This window comes from Ranitomeya variabilis, chromosome 2 (assembly GCF_051348905.1).
Source record: "Ranitomeya variabilis isolate aRanVar5 chromosome 2, aRanVar5.hap1, whole genome shotgun sequence".
Taxonomy (NCBI): Eukaryota; Metazoa; Chordata; class Amphibia; order Anura; family Dendrobatidae; genus Ranitomeya; species Ranitomeya variabilis.
This window is the reverse complement of record NC_135233.1, coordinates 32,695,072-32,713,794: the sequence shown is the minus strand read 5'-3', so window position 1 is coordinate 32,713,794 and position 18,723 is coordinate 32,695,072. Positions and strand designations below refer to the sequence as shown.

At 47.9% G+C, this 18,723-nt stretch overlaps 1 protein-coding gene across 1 annotated transcript in view; it reads left to right on the top strand.

Moving 5' to 3' along the window:
• Window positions 1-18,723, top strand: part of LYPLAL1 (lysophospholipase like 1) — a 47,195-nt gene that overhangs the window by 8,965 nt on the left and 19,507 nt on the right. The window contains exons 2-3 of the mRNA XM_077282252.1: window positions 2,807-2,906; window positions 13,819-13,988. Of these exons, the coding sequence (XP_077138367.1) occupies window positions 2,807-2,906; window positions 13,819-13,988 (270 nt within the window). The remainder of the gene's footprint in view (window positions 1-2,806; window positions 2,907-13,818; window positions 13,989-18,723) is intronic.

The following is an 18,723-nucleotide window of genomic DNA, read 5'->3' as shown; positions in this document are numbered from 1 at the left end:
AAGGTATGGCACGAAAATTATAAAAGTTAATATTGCAGCGTTGGAGGGGACCACAAAAAGAAGAGCCACCTTCACAGAATGCAGCATTAGTGCTGCAGAAGGTGGCTATTTTAGTTAATAACGCCAGGAGGGGGGAGACAGGTTCCCTTTAATTCTGTTAGTACATTTACTTTCCAGTCCTCGTTAGGGAGTGGGTGGTCTGAAATTGCGCATTATGACTCGAGCGCTATTTTGTTTTACTTATCGGCAGCATGCTCCACACCTGAGTTGAAAAGATTGATCCCCAGGAAATCTATTCATTATGAATTTCCCTAAAAGCTCAGACTCTTACGAATATGAAAATTTGGAGATTCAAAATGCATGAATCTAGCCAAATGGCGGCAAGCAGACCACCATTACGCTGGATTTTTTGAGGACCGTGAAGGGGTTAGAATAATAAAACACATACACCTGTCCTAGGGTCTCGCCTCGGATCCGATCTACAGTTCTTCCGAGGCTGAAACCAGTGGTTGGCGATTTATCTCACCTGGTCACTTGGAGGGGTGGGAGACACACGTCATTGCTGTGCGGAGACCAGAGAATTGCCTCATGTGGTCATTGACATGTGAAGCCCCCCACGTGTCTCTGTCACAGGATTTGGCACCGGAGGAAGTGAAGATTGGAGCGCTCCCCTCCAATTTATTATGCTTTGGGGTGTGGAAAGATCTCAACATAATAAGCGGCAATCGGGGGAACTTGTAATTGAATCTGCCAAATGAAATTGAGCGAATGTGCCCAGGACAAATTTAGAGAAATCCACTCATTTCTAGCCCCAACCTTAGGGCTCGTGCACTCAACTGTGGTTTTGACGAATAGCACTCGTACCCGTATTTATCTGATTTTATCCTCGGACCAAAGTCTGATGAGAATAACTGGATCTTTATTGTCGGATGTGGAGAAACCTGTCGCGTGAAGCTACGATTAGTGTAACTTATTTTATCAGTATTGTCCACATGTCCCTCAAGTTAAAGGGTTTCCCCCCTTCATTGCAAGTTAGAACTAAAGGATAGGGAAACTTGTGGTTTGGGGTGGGATCGACTTCCGAGAGCGCTCCATTGATCATCTTCTGGAGAAAGTTGAGTGCCATTGTTGGCTACCTTTGACAGTCCTATAGAAAAGTGGTGCCGGTGTATGGCCGCTACTCCATTCCGACCAGGGTGGATAAAAATCAATGTTTTTTAAAAAAAATCAAAAAAATCGGATTTTTTTGATTTAAATCGGATTTTTTTGATTTAAATCGGATTTTTTTCAATAAACTGCTTTTTGAGGAAAATATTTTACCATCCAAAGGTTCTTCCATCATGAGATAAAGCTGAGTTGTTTAACTCAGTAGAATAAAGGCTGTATATGTGTAACATTCACAATGCCATGCTCTTCCAGAGGTTTCTGTAGGATTAGTGGGCAGTTTCTCTCCTATATTATCACAGACGCTCGCTTTACTTACGCAGTTCTCAAAACTGAATTTGAATCCGCAGAGGTCCCAGCCTCTTCTTCATGGCAAAAATGTTACAACATGAACAGAGTTGAGAAAAAGACCTTAATCCTATTGTTCTACAAACCTATGAATACAGAATCAACGCCTTCAGTGCCAAGTCCAAGAAGTTAGACAATATGTTTCTGATTGTTTGGAGTGGAATAGATCTGCACAACACAAGAAGAATGTGAATCTAAGTGTTTTGAGGAGGAAGGGCAAGCAGACAAAAAAATGAAAGTGAAACTTTGAGCACAATACTGCAGCATAGCCACAGACAGACAAGTCTGGATCTGTTTGTGTGTACGATCTGAGGTTTATTACATTCTTTCCTTATAATGGCAGCAGGCCGTAAAAGAGACCCAGTTTGGGAATATTTTAATGAAGCTCCTTCGCCTATCGGTAAGGCAGGCATGCGTGCAAAATGCAAACGATGCAACAAAGAGATGCAAGGCCTGGTGGCGTGAATGAGGCAACATCATGAGAAGTGCGGTGATGAAGATGACCAAAGAAACACTTCACTATCAACATCTTCATTTCCCTTCTGGTTGCAGTTTTCATAATGTGATTTCAAACGGCAAACAAGTCCTTGGATATCCTTTTGACAGTATTTGCACTTTGCTCTTGCACCTTTCTTTCCAAGATCTGCTGCTGGCATCTCAACAAAATGAACCCAAATAGGGTCTCTCTTACGACCTGCCATGGCTCACACATCACTTATGAAGTTTGATTGTTACTACAGCCAAGTACTGCTGACTATCCAACAAGTTTGGGCATGTCAACTGAATGGAAAAAGAAACTAAACCAAAAGTGAAACCAAGCTAGAAGTGTGGAATTAAAGGGGCAGTATGAACAAAATGTGGAGGCTATTAATAGTTTATACAATTAAGACATGCTGCTTTTAAACACCTACCTATTGCCATATAGTAAAACAAAAAAGATTTTTACTTACTTTGGGGTCCCCCCCTCACCCTGGCGTTAGATCGTTGCCCCTAGTTTCGTTCGTGTAACTATGGGCGCACATGCGCACTGCTCTCACTTCTCATTTTAATCGTGATTTATATTAAAAAAAAACTTTTGATTTAAATCAGTGATTTAAATCATGATTAAAATCATGATTTAAATCGATCCGATTTAAATAGAAAAAAATCTTTTGATTTAAATCGTGATTTAAATCATGATTTAAATCGGCGTGATTTAAATCAATCCACCCTGATTCCGACAGGACATTCATGTTGGCAATCTAGGGACGCTGTACCAAAGGTTGGAACTGATGAATGTTCCTGTCTTCTGTAGGTGACACAGGACCCGGAATTAAATCATGGATACGGGAAATCTTGAAGAAGGATTTAGCATTTAGCCATATAAAAGTCATATTCCCTACAGCTCCGGCACGGTAAGGTTTTTTCTTTTTTCATTGTCGATTTTAAAGAGATGTCCTGGATTTATAGAGGACTCGTCGCATCTCCTGACAAGTTTTAATAAATACTTAATAATATTTTCTTAGAATTCAGTGTTCTGCCGTTCCTTTGTTTTTCCTCCTAGAAATTTATGAATTGGTTGTTACCGGCCGAGTGGTGACCCTACACTATCTGAAATACGTCCAATCAGTACAGCTAATGTCCAACAATGTGAGGACACCCCTCTTTGATACGAGAGTTTTAATTAATCCATACATTTCTAGGAGAAATACCAGAGGAACGTCACAATGCAGAAGATTCTCGAGGATTCTCGAGGATTGATGTCTTGCATCTCAGCCCCCAAGGAAATGAGCTGTACTACAATACCCGGGATTTATGGCATCCAGATATGGGGATTTTCCAGATCACTACGTTATGTCAGAGATATTTCTTTTATATTTTAGTTGTTAAAAAAAAATTCAAAACTTTGTGAAGATAAAGAATTTTGGTTGTCGCCTTTTTCTGAAACTTTTTTCTTTTTACTTCTCCGTTGATGGATCCAGGTGAGGGCTTATTTTTTATGTGGCCACTTGTAGTTCTTTTTCTTTTTTATGGCCAGAGCTTTGTCCCGCACGTTCCTCACCATTCTATAAGTTTTCCCATTCATTCCAGGAAAATGTCTAAAAGATGAATCACATATTGGAATCCGGAGATCCTATTCTCCTATTCTCGGGCTGATGTGTTACCGTTCAGGCTTGGATCACACTGTGGGTGATTCACGGACTTAGTTCCCATAAATGAGGAAGCACAAGGCATTACATGGGTGTCCTCCCGGCAGTGGCGTCTGCTGGTATTATCTGCTGGCGTCCCCAGAGGGTCAATGGGCAGAGGCAGTGTTAATTGGATTTTGGCCATGGGTTTCCCCCTCTGTCTTTTATTACTGGTAAGAAGTCAGAAAGGCCATAAAAAGTGAGAAGAGTCGGCCAAAACCCTCCCGTAACTCACAAACATTCCCAATGCCAAATTCCTAGAGGCAATTACCAGCAAGCACTTACTATAAAGAGCTCGCCATGGTGTCAGGAAGCCATGCTGCCACTCCCAAACCCATCGCTCAAGCGCATGATTAAAAAAAAGAAAGTTTGGACTCGAAATCCATCGGAAAGTCAATTTAGTGCTTTTGTGTATATTTTTTTTTTAAAGGGTGATTTTTGGGTCTTGTGAAGGCATTAAAAAAAAATGCAGATTCAGTACTACTAAACTCAAACTGAGACCAATAGAAAAGTTATTAAAGGTATTGCCCAGAAAAATCTTTTTAAAGAGAAAGCGTCATGACATAAAAAGGTTTGTTTCTTTTTTAAAATCCACTATACAGATCCAGAGATATGGGCCTACTGTTAATTTTTATGGTCTTTTTCAAGGGGAGGGGACGTGGCTCACAGGATCCTCTGGGGCGTGTCTTTAGGCTGGCTGCAGCGCATAATTAAGCTATGAGCCACGCCTCCTGATAAAGACCATAAAAGGTAACAGATGAGAAGATCGATTTGAGGGATTCTGGTCCAGTGTTTGGGTTAGTGGTACCAGGTGGATAGATGGGAGGCCTGTGGATCTCTTACCATCAGGCATGGCTTTTGATTAGCCAGGGCTGGCACAACATTGTCTGTGCTACCCACAGATGATGTTGCACCAGCCCTAACAGATCAAATGCCGGAAGAGAATAGATTCACGGGCCCCATGTCTAGTTGCCAGGTATGACTGACCTGGATGCTGGACCAGAGTCCCGCGAATCGACCCGCTCATCTCTAGAAGCAGTAAATGCAAACTCAGGAATCTCATGGCGGATTTAGGAAAAAGAAAATAAAACAAAAGACAAACAGAATATTCTGGAGAGCAACAGAAATAAAAGACGAGCAAATACCGAACACTTCTGACTTGGTGACAATTCCTCTTTAAGGGGTTCGCTATTGGTTCCCTCTTCTAAGGATCAGTCATCAGTATCAGATCGGTGGGATTTCACCACCAGGTACCCATCGATCAGCTGTTGGCAGCTCCTGCCTCTTCTGGAACTAAATACCACAGCTCCTTACTCAGCGTAGTGGCCGTTCTCGGGTACTGCGGCTCATCTCCCAGTGAAGTGAACAGGAGCTGTCCTGCAGTACCCAGAAATAGCCACTACATAGTGTACGGCGCTGTGGTGTTCTCACTGGTCACATCAGGACCTGATAACAGCTGATTGGTGGGTTCTGGATGTCGGATTCCCCACCAATTGTATAGTGATGATATATTCTATGGATTTACCTTTTTTTTTTTTTTTTTTTTTTTTTTTTTTTTTTTAAATATGGCCAAATTAGCACATTATACAACTTACTAATGCAGCTAACTTATTAAAGATGCCCCGTTCTGCAGATATCTTCTGTGGTCTCTGGAGGTCTATTTAAAGAGTTAGAGGGGTTGTCCGGTCCAAATTCTCTCCTATGAATATACCTGTAAATTGGATATTCAGCTCTGCTACATCTGTATGTATAAACTCTAGTTGTGACTCTGCTCTACATCCAGGACATAGTCATCACCTGGATTAATACTGACCACCTCCGACTTTTCCAGGAGCCGCCTGGACTGTGCTCGTGGTCGTACGTGGCCCCTTCATCCTTCGTTTTTAGTTTACAATTGCGGTTCTGTAGAGGAATTTTTGGCATTATTCGTCGCTCTTGGCCCGTAAACAAATCGCTTTTTCATTCTTTTGCTGCTTTTTGATGAGTGTCGCAAATTGGACAGCGCTCGTACCCGTCATCCTGTTTTTCCAGATTTTCAGAATGTTTTTGACCGGCTGGATATAGCTTTATTGATGCTCCCTGGCTATTATTTCACTTTTATATACTTTTTTTTTCTAATTGTTTTTAAGTTCTAAATGTTGGGGTTAATTAGATTTTCTCGCGCAGCAGCGACAAGAAATCACTTGTCCTCATAGAGCGATGAAAGTAATGTAATAAGGCAGTAAACACGGCTCCGGAGCTGGAATCACAGGCTTCATTCTGTAAATCAGCAATACCATCTAGTGGCTACTGCAAAGCTTGACTCAAACTTGTTCACGAATGGTTTTTGCAAGGTATGCACCTAGAACATTGTTTTCGAAGGGGTTGTCTGATGAGAATTCATTGTTAGATACGCTATTAGGGAATTCGCTCTTTCTGGATCCATATTTACTAGAAGGAGTAGAAAGAGGGTCTCTGACGCTTCTGTGTTTGATATTAACTGCCCTCTAACTTTAATGAGAATGGTGTAATACTCCATTTCACCTGTGGTGGTGCTGTAGGGAAATTAAACACTGATTCCCCCACAGATCATGCTAATCAAAGGGTGTCTTGCTGCTGTCAGTAGGAGTAGGTGAACACGACCGTTTTCTCTCATCTGAGAAAAACAGTCCGCTTATTTTGATCTTGAAAATTGGTCAGCAATCGGAACTGAATTAGTAGCCGACGTGAAACGCACGTTGGGGCTAGCGGTGTGATCTCTCACTTCACAATATAGGTAAGAACCTGCGGCGACATGGTGGGGTCTCAGTATGTCAGCCTTGATCTGATTTCAGGCACAGGCCTACTACATAATACTTATATCTTCCCCGCTATTTTCTATTGTCTCTATGCACTTTATTACCATGGTTAAAATGCCCATGTGATATAATGTGAGTGTACATGCTGCTCTCTACCTGATCCTATCTCTGTATTATCTCTATTACTGATTACGTAGTATATAGCACAGCCCATGCAGTGTATAGCACAGCTCATGTAGTATATAGCACAGCCCACGTAGCTTATAGCACAGCTCACACAGTATATAACACAGCCCACATAATATTACACAGCCACGTAATATATAGCACAGCCACGTAGTATATTGCACAGCCACGTATATTGCACAGCCACATAGTATAAAGCACAGCCCACGTAGTATATAACACAGCCCACGTAGTATATAGCACAGCCCACGCAGTATATAACACAGCCCACGTAGTATATAGCACAGCCCACGCAGTTTATAACACAGCCCATGCAGTGTATAACAGCCACGTAATATATTGCACAGCCACATAGTATATAGCACAGCCCACGTAGTATATAACACAGCCACGTAGTATATTGCACAGCACACGTAGTATATAGCACAGCCCATGCAGTGAATAGCACAGCTCATGTAGTATATAGCATAGCCCACGTAGTTTATAGCACAGCTCACGCAGTATATAACACAGCCCACATAATATATAACACAGCCACGTAATATATAGCACAGCCACGTATATTGCACAGCCACATAGTATAAAGCACAGCCCACATAGTATATAACACAGCCACGTAGTATATTGCACAGCCCACGCAGTATATAACGCAGCCCACGTAATATATAGCAAAGCCCACGCAGTATATAACACAGCCCATGCAGTATATAACAGCCACGTAATATATTGCACAGCCACATAGTATATAGCACAGCCCACGTAGTATATAACACAGCCACGTAGTATATTGCACAGCCCACGTAGTATATAACACAGCCACGTAGTATATTGCACAGCCCACGTAGTATATAGCACAGCCCACGTAGTATATAGCACAGCCCATGCAGTATATAACACAGCCACGTAATATATTGCACAGCCACATAGTATATAGCACAGCCCACGTAGTATATAGCACAGAGACATAGTATATAACACATCCCACGTAGTATATAGCACAGCCCACGTAGTATATAGCACAGCCCATGCAGTATATAACACAGCCACGTAATATATTGCACAGCCACATAGTATATAGCACAGCCCACGTAGTATATAGCACAGAGACATAGTATATAACACATCCCACGTAGTATATAGCACAGCCCACGTAGTATATAGCACAGAGACGTATATAACACAGCCCACGCAGTATATAACACAGCCCACGTAGTATCTAACAGCCCACATAGTATAACACAGCCCACGTAGTATATAGCAATGTGGGCACCATATCCCTGTTAAAAAAAAGAATTAAAATAAAAAATAGTTATATACTCACCTTCCGGCGGCCCCCGGATCCAGCCCAGGCATTTAGTGATGCTCCTCGCGACGCTCCGGTCCCAAGAATGCATTGCGGTCTTGCGAGATGATGACGTAGCGGTCTCGCGAGACAGCAATGCATTCTTGGGACCGGAGAGTCGCGAGGAGCGGGAAAGGCGCCGGAAGATGAGAATATAATGATTTTTTATTATTTTTAACATTAGATCTTTTTACTATTGATGCTGCATAGGCAGCATCAATAGTAAAAAGTGGGTCACACAGGGTTAATCCCTGTGTGAGCGCTGACTGGAGGGGGCACTGACAGAGAGTAGGAAGGTGCGAATTCGCGGCCGGACTGTGCCGAATTGAATCAGCGACGCGGGATTTCCATGACAGACAGACAGACAAACAGACGGAAGTGACCTTTAGACGATTATATAGATAGATATTGTTAACGTACTAATATTCTTTCTCTAATCATGTAATAAACTTATACCTTTTTATATATTACACGTTTGGACGCATTGCTCCATTTACTTTTCTGTAAACAAGGTGTTGTTTTCAGATAAAAGTAAATTTTGCCACAATCCAAGTTGAGGTCTCCACACTCAGTGATGGTTTGGGGAGCCATGTCATCTGCTGGTGTAGGTCCACTGTGTTTTATCAAGACCAAAGTCAGCGCAGCCGTCTGCCAGGTAATTTTAGAGCACTTCATGCTTCCCTCTGCCGACAAGCTTTTTGGAGTTGGATATGTCATTATCCAGCAAGACTTGGCACCTGTCCACACTGCCAAAAGTACCAATACCTGGTTTACAGACAACAGTATCACTGGGCTTGATTGGCAGCAAACTCACCTGACCATAACCTCATAGAGAATCTCTGGAGTATTGTCAAGAGGAAGATGAGACACCAGACCCAACAATACAGATGAACTGAAGGCTGCTATCAAAGCAACCTGGGCTTCCATAACACCTCAGCAGCGCCACAGGCTGATCGCCTCCATGCCATGCCGCATTGATGCAGTAATTGATGCAAAAGGAGCCCTGACCAAGTATTGAGTGCATTTACTGAACATACATTTCAGTAGGCCAACATTTCGGATTTTAAAATTAATTTTTTAAGCTGGTGTTATAAAATATTCTAATTTACTGAGATAATGACTTTCGGGTTTTCTTTGGCTGTAAGCCATAATCATCAACATTAACAGAAATAAACACTTGAAATTTATCAAGCTATTTGTAATAACTCTATATATGAGCTTCACTTTTTGTATTGAAGAACTGAAATAAATTAACTTTTTGATGATATTCTAATTATGTAAGAAGCACCTGTACCTTTGTTTTTATGTTTAACCATCTGTCTGCCATATTTAAGATGTGCTCTTACTTTGGGACAATATTACCCTGCATCATGGGTTTGTATCTTTTTTTTATACCTCCTTTTGCAGCTGCTGCTTGACATTGAGTATCACTACTTATTTCCAGAATACACAAATCCGTCTTTTCTTCTGTGATGCCATGATTTTTTTTTAGGTAATAATGAGAAATTCATACACATACCACATGTACTGTATATAATAGAATCCAGCCCCCCTGCCAGTAGGGTGGGGGTAGTGTTAACCCTTTCCTTCGCTGAGTGAACAATAGCCCTCCTTTATCTGGCATGTGAGGTTTTCCACATAGGTACTGATGGGAAGCAGATGCCGACGCGCGCTGCCTGCTGCAGTTTGGTACCATGATAAAGCTAAGCCAATGTATGAGGCCGCGGCTGAAAATACAAGTCGCCTGACACAGTTGTCTGTATTGAGTCAGTTCATGAGATTTTCCCATATAATATTCTTGGATAAAAGTTGCTGCGGTTCCTTCCACTTCTCGGTAATGGCACTCACAGGTGATTGGAGAAGGTCTAGGAGGAAGAAATGTCATTGTATCTTCATTGTGGTTGTGTCCTGAAGAAGAGGTTAGATAACGTCGAAACGCGTAGATTTACACCATGAGATAAAATTGTTGTTATCCTATTGATCTCTCTAAACCATTTATGGGATATCGCCAGAAGCGCAGGAAAAGCCGCCTATTGCTCTACTACTAAGGGGGAAGAAATGTCATGGACGGACTTGTTACACCGGTGTCTCCTATTACAGGACCGCGCTGGTATCGGTGAGCTCTTTACTACCAGCCGTTCTGCCACATGTTAGTAAAGACTGGTGACATGCGGGGGATTGGAGGTTATACACCGGGGAGCGAGGGGCTGGTCGTTTTACCCTGAGGAAAACGGGCTGGATGTTATACACCAAGGGCGAGGAGCCGGACGTTACACACCAGGGGCTAGGGGACAGATGTTATATACCAAGGGCGAGGAGCCAAACGTTATACACCAGGGACAAGGGGACAGATGTTATACACTGGGGAGGGGGAATGGATGGTATTTACGGGGGGGGGGGCAATGTGGCTGAATGTTATAGACCAAGGGCATGGAGCCGGACGTTACATACCAGGAGCAAGGAGCCAGACGATATACATGGGGGACGAGGAGCCAAATGTTATAAACCAGGGGCAAGGGGCCAGATGTTGTACACTGGGAGGGGGACTGGATGGTATTTACGGGGGGGGTAATGGGGCTGAATGTTATACACCAAGGGCAAGGAGCCGAACGTTACACACCAGGGGCAAGGGGACGAATATTATATACCAAGGGCGAGGAGCCAGATGATATACATGGGGGACGAGGAGCCAAATGTTATACACCAGGGGCAAGGGGCCAGATGTTATACACTGGGAGGGGGACTGGATGGTATTTACGGGGGACAATGAGGCTGACTGTTATACACCAAGGGCAAGGAGCTGAGCGTTACTCAGCAGGGGCAAGGGGACGAATATTATATACCAAGGGTGAGGAGCCAGATGATATACATGGAGGACGAGGAGCCAAATGTTACACACCAGGGACAAGGGGCCATATGTTATACACTGGGAGGGGGACTGGATGGTATTTACGGGGGGCAATGAGGCTGAATGTTATACACTGGGGGGAACTGGATGTTATACTTCAGAGGCATGGGGCTGAATGTTATAAACCGGGGGGGGGGGGGGGGGGGGAACACTGCGTGTTATACACCGGGGGCAGTGGGGCTGAATGTTAAACACTGGGGGGACTTCATTTTAAACACTGGGGAGAGAGCCCAGATGTTTTACACCTGTCACAATAGGGCCAGGCGTTATACACTGGGGTCAGTGGAGCCAGATGTTTAATAGGAGGCAAAAGTTATCGCCGCTGCATGTTTTCCAATAGCAGATATGATATTAAACATAGGACATGGAGAGGATGCTTTTTTTTGGGGGGGGGGAGGAGGATGTTGGGCGACCCGTACAGCCAGTAGAACTCGATTTAAAGGGGTGTTCTAGTTTAATCTCCCCCCAGGTAAATTTGAGTAGAGCAGCGCAGGCTCAGTGCCGTAGACTTTGAATTGAGGGATGGGGCACATCCGCCACTTAATTCAGCTTTTCCTGGCCGCACCCGTCTTAATTTTCCCAGTATCTCAAATCTCCATTTGATCAAAGCCCCGTCTGTGCTAAAGCAACACTGTAATCTGAAGAAATGGTTTCTGAGATTAGATCGCTTCAGACGGCCGGCCCTGCGGTTTAACATGACGGTTATAGATTTAAGAAAACCTTTATTTGCAACCCAAGAAAAATAGAAAAAAAATTGCCAAAATCTCCATCATCTGTGAAGACACAATTGCTCAAATAAACATTTAAACAACTGTTCAGACTTAAAAGGTTTTTTTGGTTTTTTTTCAACTCTTCACGGTTCGGATCATATCAAAGGTAAGTGTGTATACAAGACAGTAATCCTTTATCTGATTGTCAGAAGACGTCTCGCCCGGGGACATTGTATTCCCTTTGTTTTTGTTTTACATTCTTGTATTACGTGTGTGGTTTTGTCATAGACAAACAGTGATTAATAGGTAAAATAATAACATAAGTTTTCCCGAAGCATTTGCCGAATGTGCGGCCAAAATCCGATGGAATCAGACCCTTAAAAAACAAGCTCCAGAGCCGCAGTATTGCTTCTCCGCTCACTGCGAACTTAATGCAGCCGCAGGACCTGGTAACAGCTGAAGTGCTATTAATCCTTGGGGTACGTTCCCAGGATCAGTAATATTAGCGTTCTGGGTGCAGTGTATTTTTGCTGCGTCCAAACGCTGCGTTGTACAGTACAGGCACAGTGGAGGGGATTAATAGAAATCCCATGCCCACTGTGCTTCTTTTCTATGCCGCGTAAACTCGCCTTCGGTGCTGGTTTTGAAGCCACAGCATGTCAATTTTTCTTTCTCAGTCTTCTGTTCCGAATTTACCTACAAACATGCATTGTATGCAGAAAAGCCACAGTTAAAAAAAACACATGCGTTGTGTGCGTTTAGCCGGTGTTTTTAACCTGGTTTAACCTAAAAAAGAATTTAAAAAAAACAACATGAGGTCCCCCCTTTATTTTTCATAACCAGCACAGGTAAAGCAGATATCTGCAGGCTGATATTATCAGGCTGGAAAGTTCCAGCACTATCCCTCGTTCACCAATTTATTGAAATTTAAAAAAAACAAAATACCATGCCGGTCTACCAAATATGATGTAGTCCAGAAATGGACACAAGAGACAGTTAGTGGTGAGCGAATATACTCGTTGCTCGGGTTTTCCTGAGCACGCTCGGGTGATCTTCGAGTATTTGTTAGTGTTCGGAGATTAAGTTTTCATCGCCTCAGTTGAATGATTTACAGCTACTATCCAGGCTGATTACATGTGGGGGTTGCCTGGTTGCTAGCGAATCCCCACATGTAATCAAGCTGGCTGATAGCTGTAAATCATTCAGCTGCCGCAATGAAAACTAAATCTCCGAACACTAACAAATACTCGGAGACCACCCGAGCGTGCTCTGGAAGACTAGAGCAACGAGTATACTCGGTCATCACTAGAGACAGTCCCTCTTTCACCAATTCATTGCCAAAAATGTTCCCACGAAGTTCCATCGTAGTCCACGTTTCCCAAATCTCTAGCAACTGTGAATATTAATAAAGTTACCACTATTCACAGGTGCCAGGTAATGACTACAACACTCATCAGCCACCGGGTCTCGCTGCGTGTTCTGTGTGTGTGTTTCTATTACTGGGTTAGTTGTGGGGGTGTCTGATAGACACATTACTAACCCATGGGCTTGATTTTGACAAACCACACCTGTCATCAACCCCAATTACCATTACCCCGATTGCCATCGTACCAGGGCAATTAGGAAGAGTTGGGCAAAGTGCCAGATTTGGCGCCGCTAATATGATGCTGCAACTCTGGTGGCTGCAGGCTTGTACGACTATTGTTAGGCTGGGAAGGGCCCAATAACCATGGACCTTCCCAGCCTGGTAACATAACCCTACATCTGTCTGCTTTACCTTGGCTGGTTATCAAAAATAAGTCAATTTTTTTCATTCATTTTTTATTTATTAGGTTAATACCAGTACAGTAAACTACAGACGCAAAGTTTCACGGATATCTATCTATCTACACCATTATTTTATGATCGGTTCAGGTCTGAACTCTGGGTTCTCACTAGCGGCCACAATGCTGAACAAGTGTTGCAGCCCCTTCAGCGAAGTGACGCTCCCGGCCACCTAACTGTGCAGACAAACAAAGCTGTGCAGCAGTCAGCCGGTGGCCTAGGCCGCACTGTGCTGGAATACACCTCTAGTTTGGGGTCCCAGGATTCGGATTACCAGCGGTCATAAATTCATGGTGTGTAACCTACCATCACTGTATTAGATGGGAACATGGTAGCCCCCAGTATTATGTGTACAGTATTTCTGAAGTCTCCCGTGTTTCCTTCTTTCTAGACCCTATACACCTATGAACGGAGGCATCTCCAATGTTTGGTTCGACAGACATAAAATCTCCATCGATAGCCCCGAACATCTGGACTCCATCAATTCAATGTGCCAAGTATTAACAGATTTAATCGGGGAAGAAATGGCATCTGGTATCTCCAAAAACAGAATATTGCTGGGTAAGATCCGCCGTCGTTAGACCCCTATTTACTCTTTGTGGCGGTTTTTCTTGGGTTTTAATGCACAGAAATGTTTATTTTTCTTAGAAGTTACTGGGACGATGATCATTTATAAAGATTTGTGAATTCGAGTTCATTGCGTTGCAATATGAAAAATGCGGTTCAGAAGGTTTTTTGCGCCGTAGCTAGCTGTTGCAGAAAGTTGCACTTTCATGGCGCAAATCAAGATCACTGCCTTCTACATCAGTTTCCACAACAGACGAAGGGGCGCATGGTGCTAAAAGGGGGTTGCATGAATAATAATATTTTATTATATTGTATTTATACAATAAAAGATGATTGAGAAGCCTGGATGTTCATTTCTACATCTAGGTCCTTGCACCAATCAACCAGTTCAAAACCAGATTATTTTGCCCTCCTAATAGCCAGGCACTTTTTTTTTTGAGTTGTACATATGTGCCCTGTTTCATCATTTGCAGTTTTGTTTGTCATGTTCCTTTTTTTTTGTCTTGTATTAATTGCCGTTTTCTGGTGCAAAATTCATCAAAACAGCGCGTGTGATTCATGAATGTGGCGCAGAATTGAAAATGGGCTTCTTGTCCGTCTTGAACTGCTTTTGCTACTTTTGGAGCCAAAAGTTGCCAAAAATGCGACAACATTTTGGAGTACTCAAAAGTACACCAAGGAAGGACTGGAGTGAAATTGCAGCAAAAAAAATGTTCTTATTCGGATAGTCAAGTAATTTTTGCACTTTTTTTGTGTTATGTGGATCCTAATTTTTTCGTACCAGTACAGAGACATTTTTAAGAGGTCTACTTATTTAGAAAACCCATTTTAAAGACCCTAGTAGAAGCACCTGTAGAGGATGGGGGTCCACATCTATTGCCCAGACAAGCGACAATCGGCATCCTTTCCTCTGGAGGACACGGTACATCGTGAGCGCGACACTGACACACCGATACTTTCTGTGACCCCTGTGTAATGTTTCATTTCTCCTATGATGGCGCTGGCCCAGATTTAAGCACTTGCTCCTTTACTTTCTTAAAGAATAAAACTGTTTGCAACGGAAGGAAAGTGGGTTCCTTTGCTGAAAATGCAATATCTAATATATAATTGCCTAGAATACTACTTCCTGCAATTTGTGCCAACTTCCGTGGCTTTGTCCGGAGCTAATGTCCGGACATAATGTCCGGAGCTAATGTCCGTAGCTAATGTCCGGAGCTAATGTCCGGAGATAAGTGACGTCACCAGTGTCCTACACCCAGGCAGAGCACAGTGGCCCCAGGCAGAGCACAGGGGCCCCAGGCAGAACATGGGGCCCCAGGCAGAGCACAGGGGCCCCAGGCAGCATATGGGGCCCCAGGCAGAGCACACACCAAATCGGAGGCCGAGGGGCCCCGCCCACCAAATCGGAGGCCGAGGAGCCCCGCCCACCAAATCGGAGGCCGACGGGCCCCACCCACCAAAGCGGAGGCCGAGGGTCCCCGCCCACCAAATCGGAGGCCGAGGGTCCCCGCCCACCAAATCGGAGGCCGAGGGTCCCCGCCCACCAAATCGGAGGCCGAGGGTCCACACCAACCAAATCGGAGGCCGAGGGGCCCCGCCCACCAAATCGAAGGCCGAGGGGCCCCGCCCACCAAAGCGGAGGCCGAGGGTCCCCGTACACCAAATCGGAGGCAGAGGGACCCCGCCCACCAAATCGGAGGCCGAGGGGCCCCGCCCACCAAAGCGGAGGCCGAGGGTCCCCGACCACCAAATCGGAGGCCGAGGGTCCCTGCCCACCAAATCGGAGGCCGAGGGTCCCCGCCCACCAAATCGGAGGCCGAGAGTCCCCGCCCACCAAATCGGAGGCCGAGGGGCCCCGCCAACCAAATCGGAGGCAGAGGGGCCCCGCCAACCAAAACGGAGGCCGAGGAGCCCCGCCCACCAAATCGAAGGCCGAGCGGCCCCGCCCACCAAAGCGGAGGCCGAGGGGCCCGGCCCCGCCCACCAAAGCGGAGGCCGAGGGGCCCCGCCCACCACATCGGAGGCCGAGGGTCCCCACCCACCAAATTGGAGGCCGAGGGTCCCCGCCCACCAAATCGGAGGCCGAGGGGCCCCGCCCACCAAATCAGAGGCCGAGGGGCCCCGCCAACCAAATCGGAGGCCGAGGGGCCCCGCCAACCAAATCGGAGGCCGAGGAGCCCCGCCCACCAAATCGAAGGCCAAGCGGCCCCGCCCACCAAAGCGGAGGCAGAGGGGCCCGGCCCCGCCCACCAAAGCGGAGGCCGAGGGGCCCCGCCCACCACATCGGAGGCCGAGGGGACCCGCCCACCAAATCGGAGGCCGAGGGTCCCCACCCACCAAATCGGAGGCCGAGGGTCCCCACCCACCAAATCGGAGGCCGAGGGTCCCCGCCCACCAAATCGGAGGCCGAGAATCCCCGCCCACCAAATCGGAGGCCGAGGGTCCCCGCCGACCAAATCGGAGGCCGAGGGTCCCCGCCCACCAAATCGGAGGCCGAGGGGCCCCACCAACCAAATTGGAGGCCGAGGGGCCCCGCCCACCAAATCGGAGGCCGAGGGGCCCCGCCCACCAAATCGGAGGCCGAGGGGCCCCGCCAACCAAATCGGAGGCCGAGGGGCCCCGCCCACCAAATCGGGGCCGAGGGGCCCCGCCCACCAAATCGGAGGCCGAGGGGCCCCGCCCACCAAATCGGAGGCCGAGGGGCCCCGCCCGCCAAATTGGAGGCCGAGAGTCCCCGCCCACCAAATCGGAGGATAAGGGGCCCCGCCAACCAAATCGGAGGCCGAGGAGCCCCGCCCAACAAATCGAAGGCCAAGCGGCCCCGCCCACCAAAGCGGAGGCAGAGGGGCCCCGGTACATCGTGAGCGCGACACTGACACACCGATACTTTCTGTGACCCCTGTGTAATGTTTCATTTCTCCTATGATGGTGCTGGCCCAGATTTAAGCACTTGCTCCTTTACTTTCTTAAAGAATAAAACTGTTTGCAACGGAAGGAAAGTGGGTTCCTTTGCTGAAAATGCAATATCTAATATATAATTGCCTAGAATACTACTTCCTGCAATTTGTGCCAACTTCCGTGGCTTTGTCCGGAGCTAATGTCCGGACATAATGTCCGGAGCTAATGTCCGGAGATAAGTGACGTCACCAGTGTCCTACACCCAGGCAGAGCACAGTGGCCCCAGGCAGAGCACAGGGGCCCCAGGCAGAACATGGGGCCCCAGGCAGAGCACAGGGGCCCCAGGCAGAGCACAGGGGCCCCAGGCAGCATATGGGGCCCCAGGCAGAGCACAGGGGCCCCAGGCAGCATATGGGGCCCCAGGCAGAGCACACACCAAATCGGAGGCCGAGGGGCCCCGCCCACCAAATCGGAGGCCGAGGAGCCCCGCCCACCAAATCGGAGGCCGACGGGCCCCACCCACCAAAGCGGAGGCCGAGGGTCCCCGCCCACCAAATCGGAGGCCGAGGGTCCCCGCCCAGCAAATCGGAGGCCGAGGGTCCCCGCCCACCAAATCGGAGGCCGAGGGTCCACACCAACCAAATCGGAGGCCGAGGGGCCCCGCCCACCAAATCGAAGGCCGAGGGGCCCCGCCCACCAAAGCGGAGGCCGAGGGTCCCCGTACACCAAATCGGAGGCCGAGGGGCCCCGCCCACCAAAGCGGAGGCCGAGGGTCCCCGACCACCAAATCGGAGGCCGAGGGTCCCTGCCCACCAAATCGGAGGCCGAGGGTCCCCGCCCACCAAATCGGAGGCCGAGGGTCCCCACCCACCAAATCGGAGGCCGAGGGTCCCCGCCCACCAAATCGGAGGCCGAGGAGCCCCGCCCACCAAATCGAAGGCCGAGCGGCCCCGCCCACCAAAGCGGAGGCCGAGGGGCCCGGCCCCGCCCACCAAAGCGGAGGCCGAGGGGCCCCGCCCACCACATCGGAGGCCGAGGGTCCCCACCCACCAAATCGGAGGCCGAGGGTCCCCGCCCACCAAATCGGAGGCCGAGGGTCCCCGCCCACCAAATCGGAGGCCGAGGGTCCCCGCCCACCAAATCGGAGGCCGAGGGTCCCCGCCCACCAAATTGGAGGCCGAGGGTCCCCGCCCACCAAATTGGAGGCCGAGGGTCCCCGCCCACCAAATCAGAGGCCGAGGGGCCCCGCCCACCAAATCAGAGGCCGAGGGGCCCCGCCCACCAAATCAGAGGCCGAGGGGCCCCGCCAACCAAATCGCAGGCCGAGGGGCCCCGCCAACCAAATCGGAGGCCGAGGAGCCCCGCCCACCAAATCGAAGGCCAAGCGGCCCCGCCCACCAAAGCGGAGGCAGAGGGGCCCGGCCCCGCCCACCAAAGCGGAGGCCGAGGGGCCCCGCCCACCACATCGGAGGCCGAGGGGACCCGCCCACCAAATCGGAGGCCGAGGGTCCCCGCCCACCAAATCAGAGGCCGAGGGGCCCCGCCAACCAAATCGGAGGCCGAGGGTCCCCGCCCACCAAATCGGAGGCCGAGGGTCCCCGCCCACCAAATCGGAGGCCGAGAGTCCCCGCCCACCAAATCGGAGGATAAGGGGCCCCGCCAACCAAATCGGAGGCCGAGGGGCCCCGTCAACCAAATCGAAGGCCGAGGAGCCCCGCCCAACAAATCGAAGGCCGAGCGGCCCCGCCCACCAAATCGGAGGCCGAGGGTCCCCGCCCACCAAATCGGAGGCCGAGGGTCCCCGCCCACCAAATCGGAGGCCGAGGGTCCC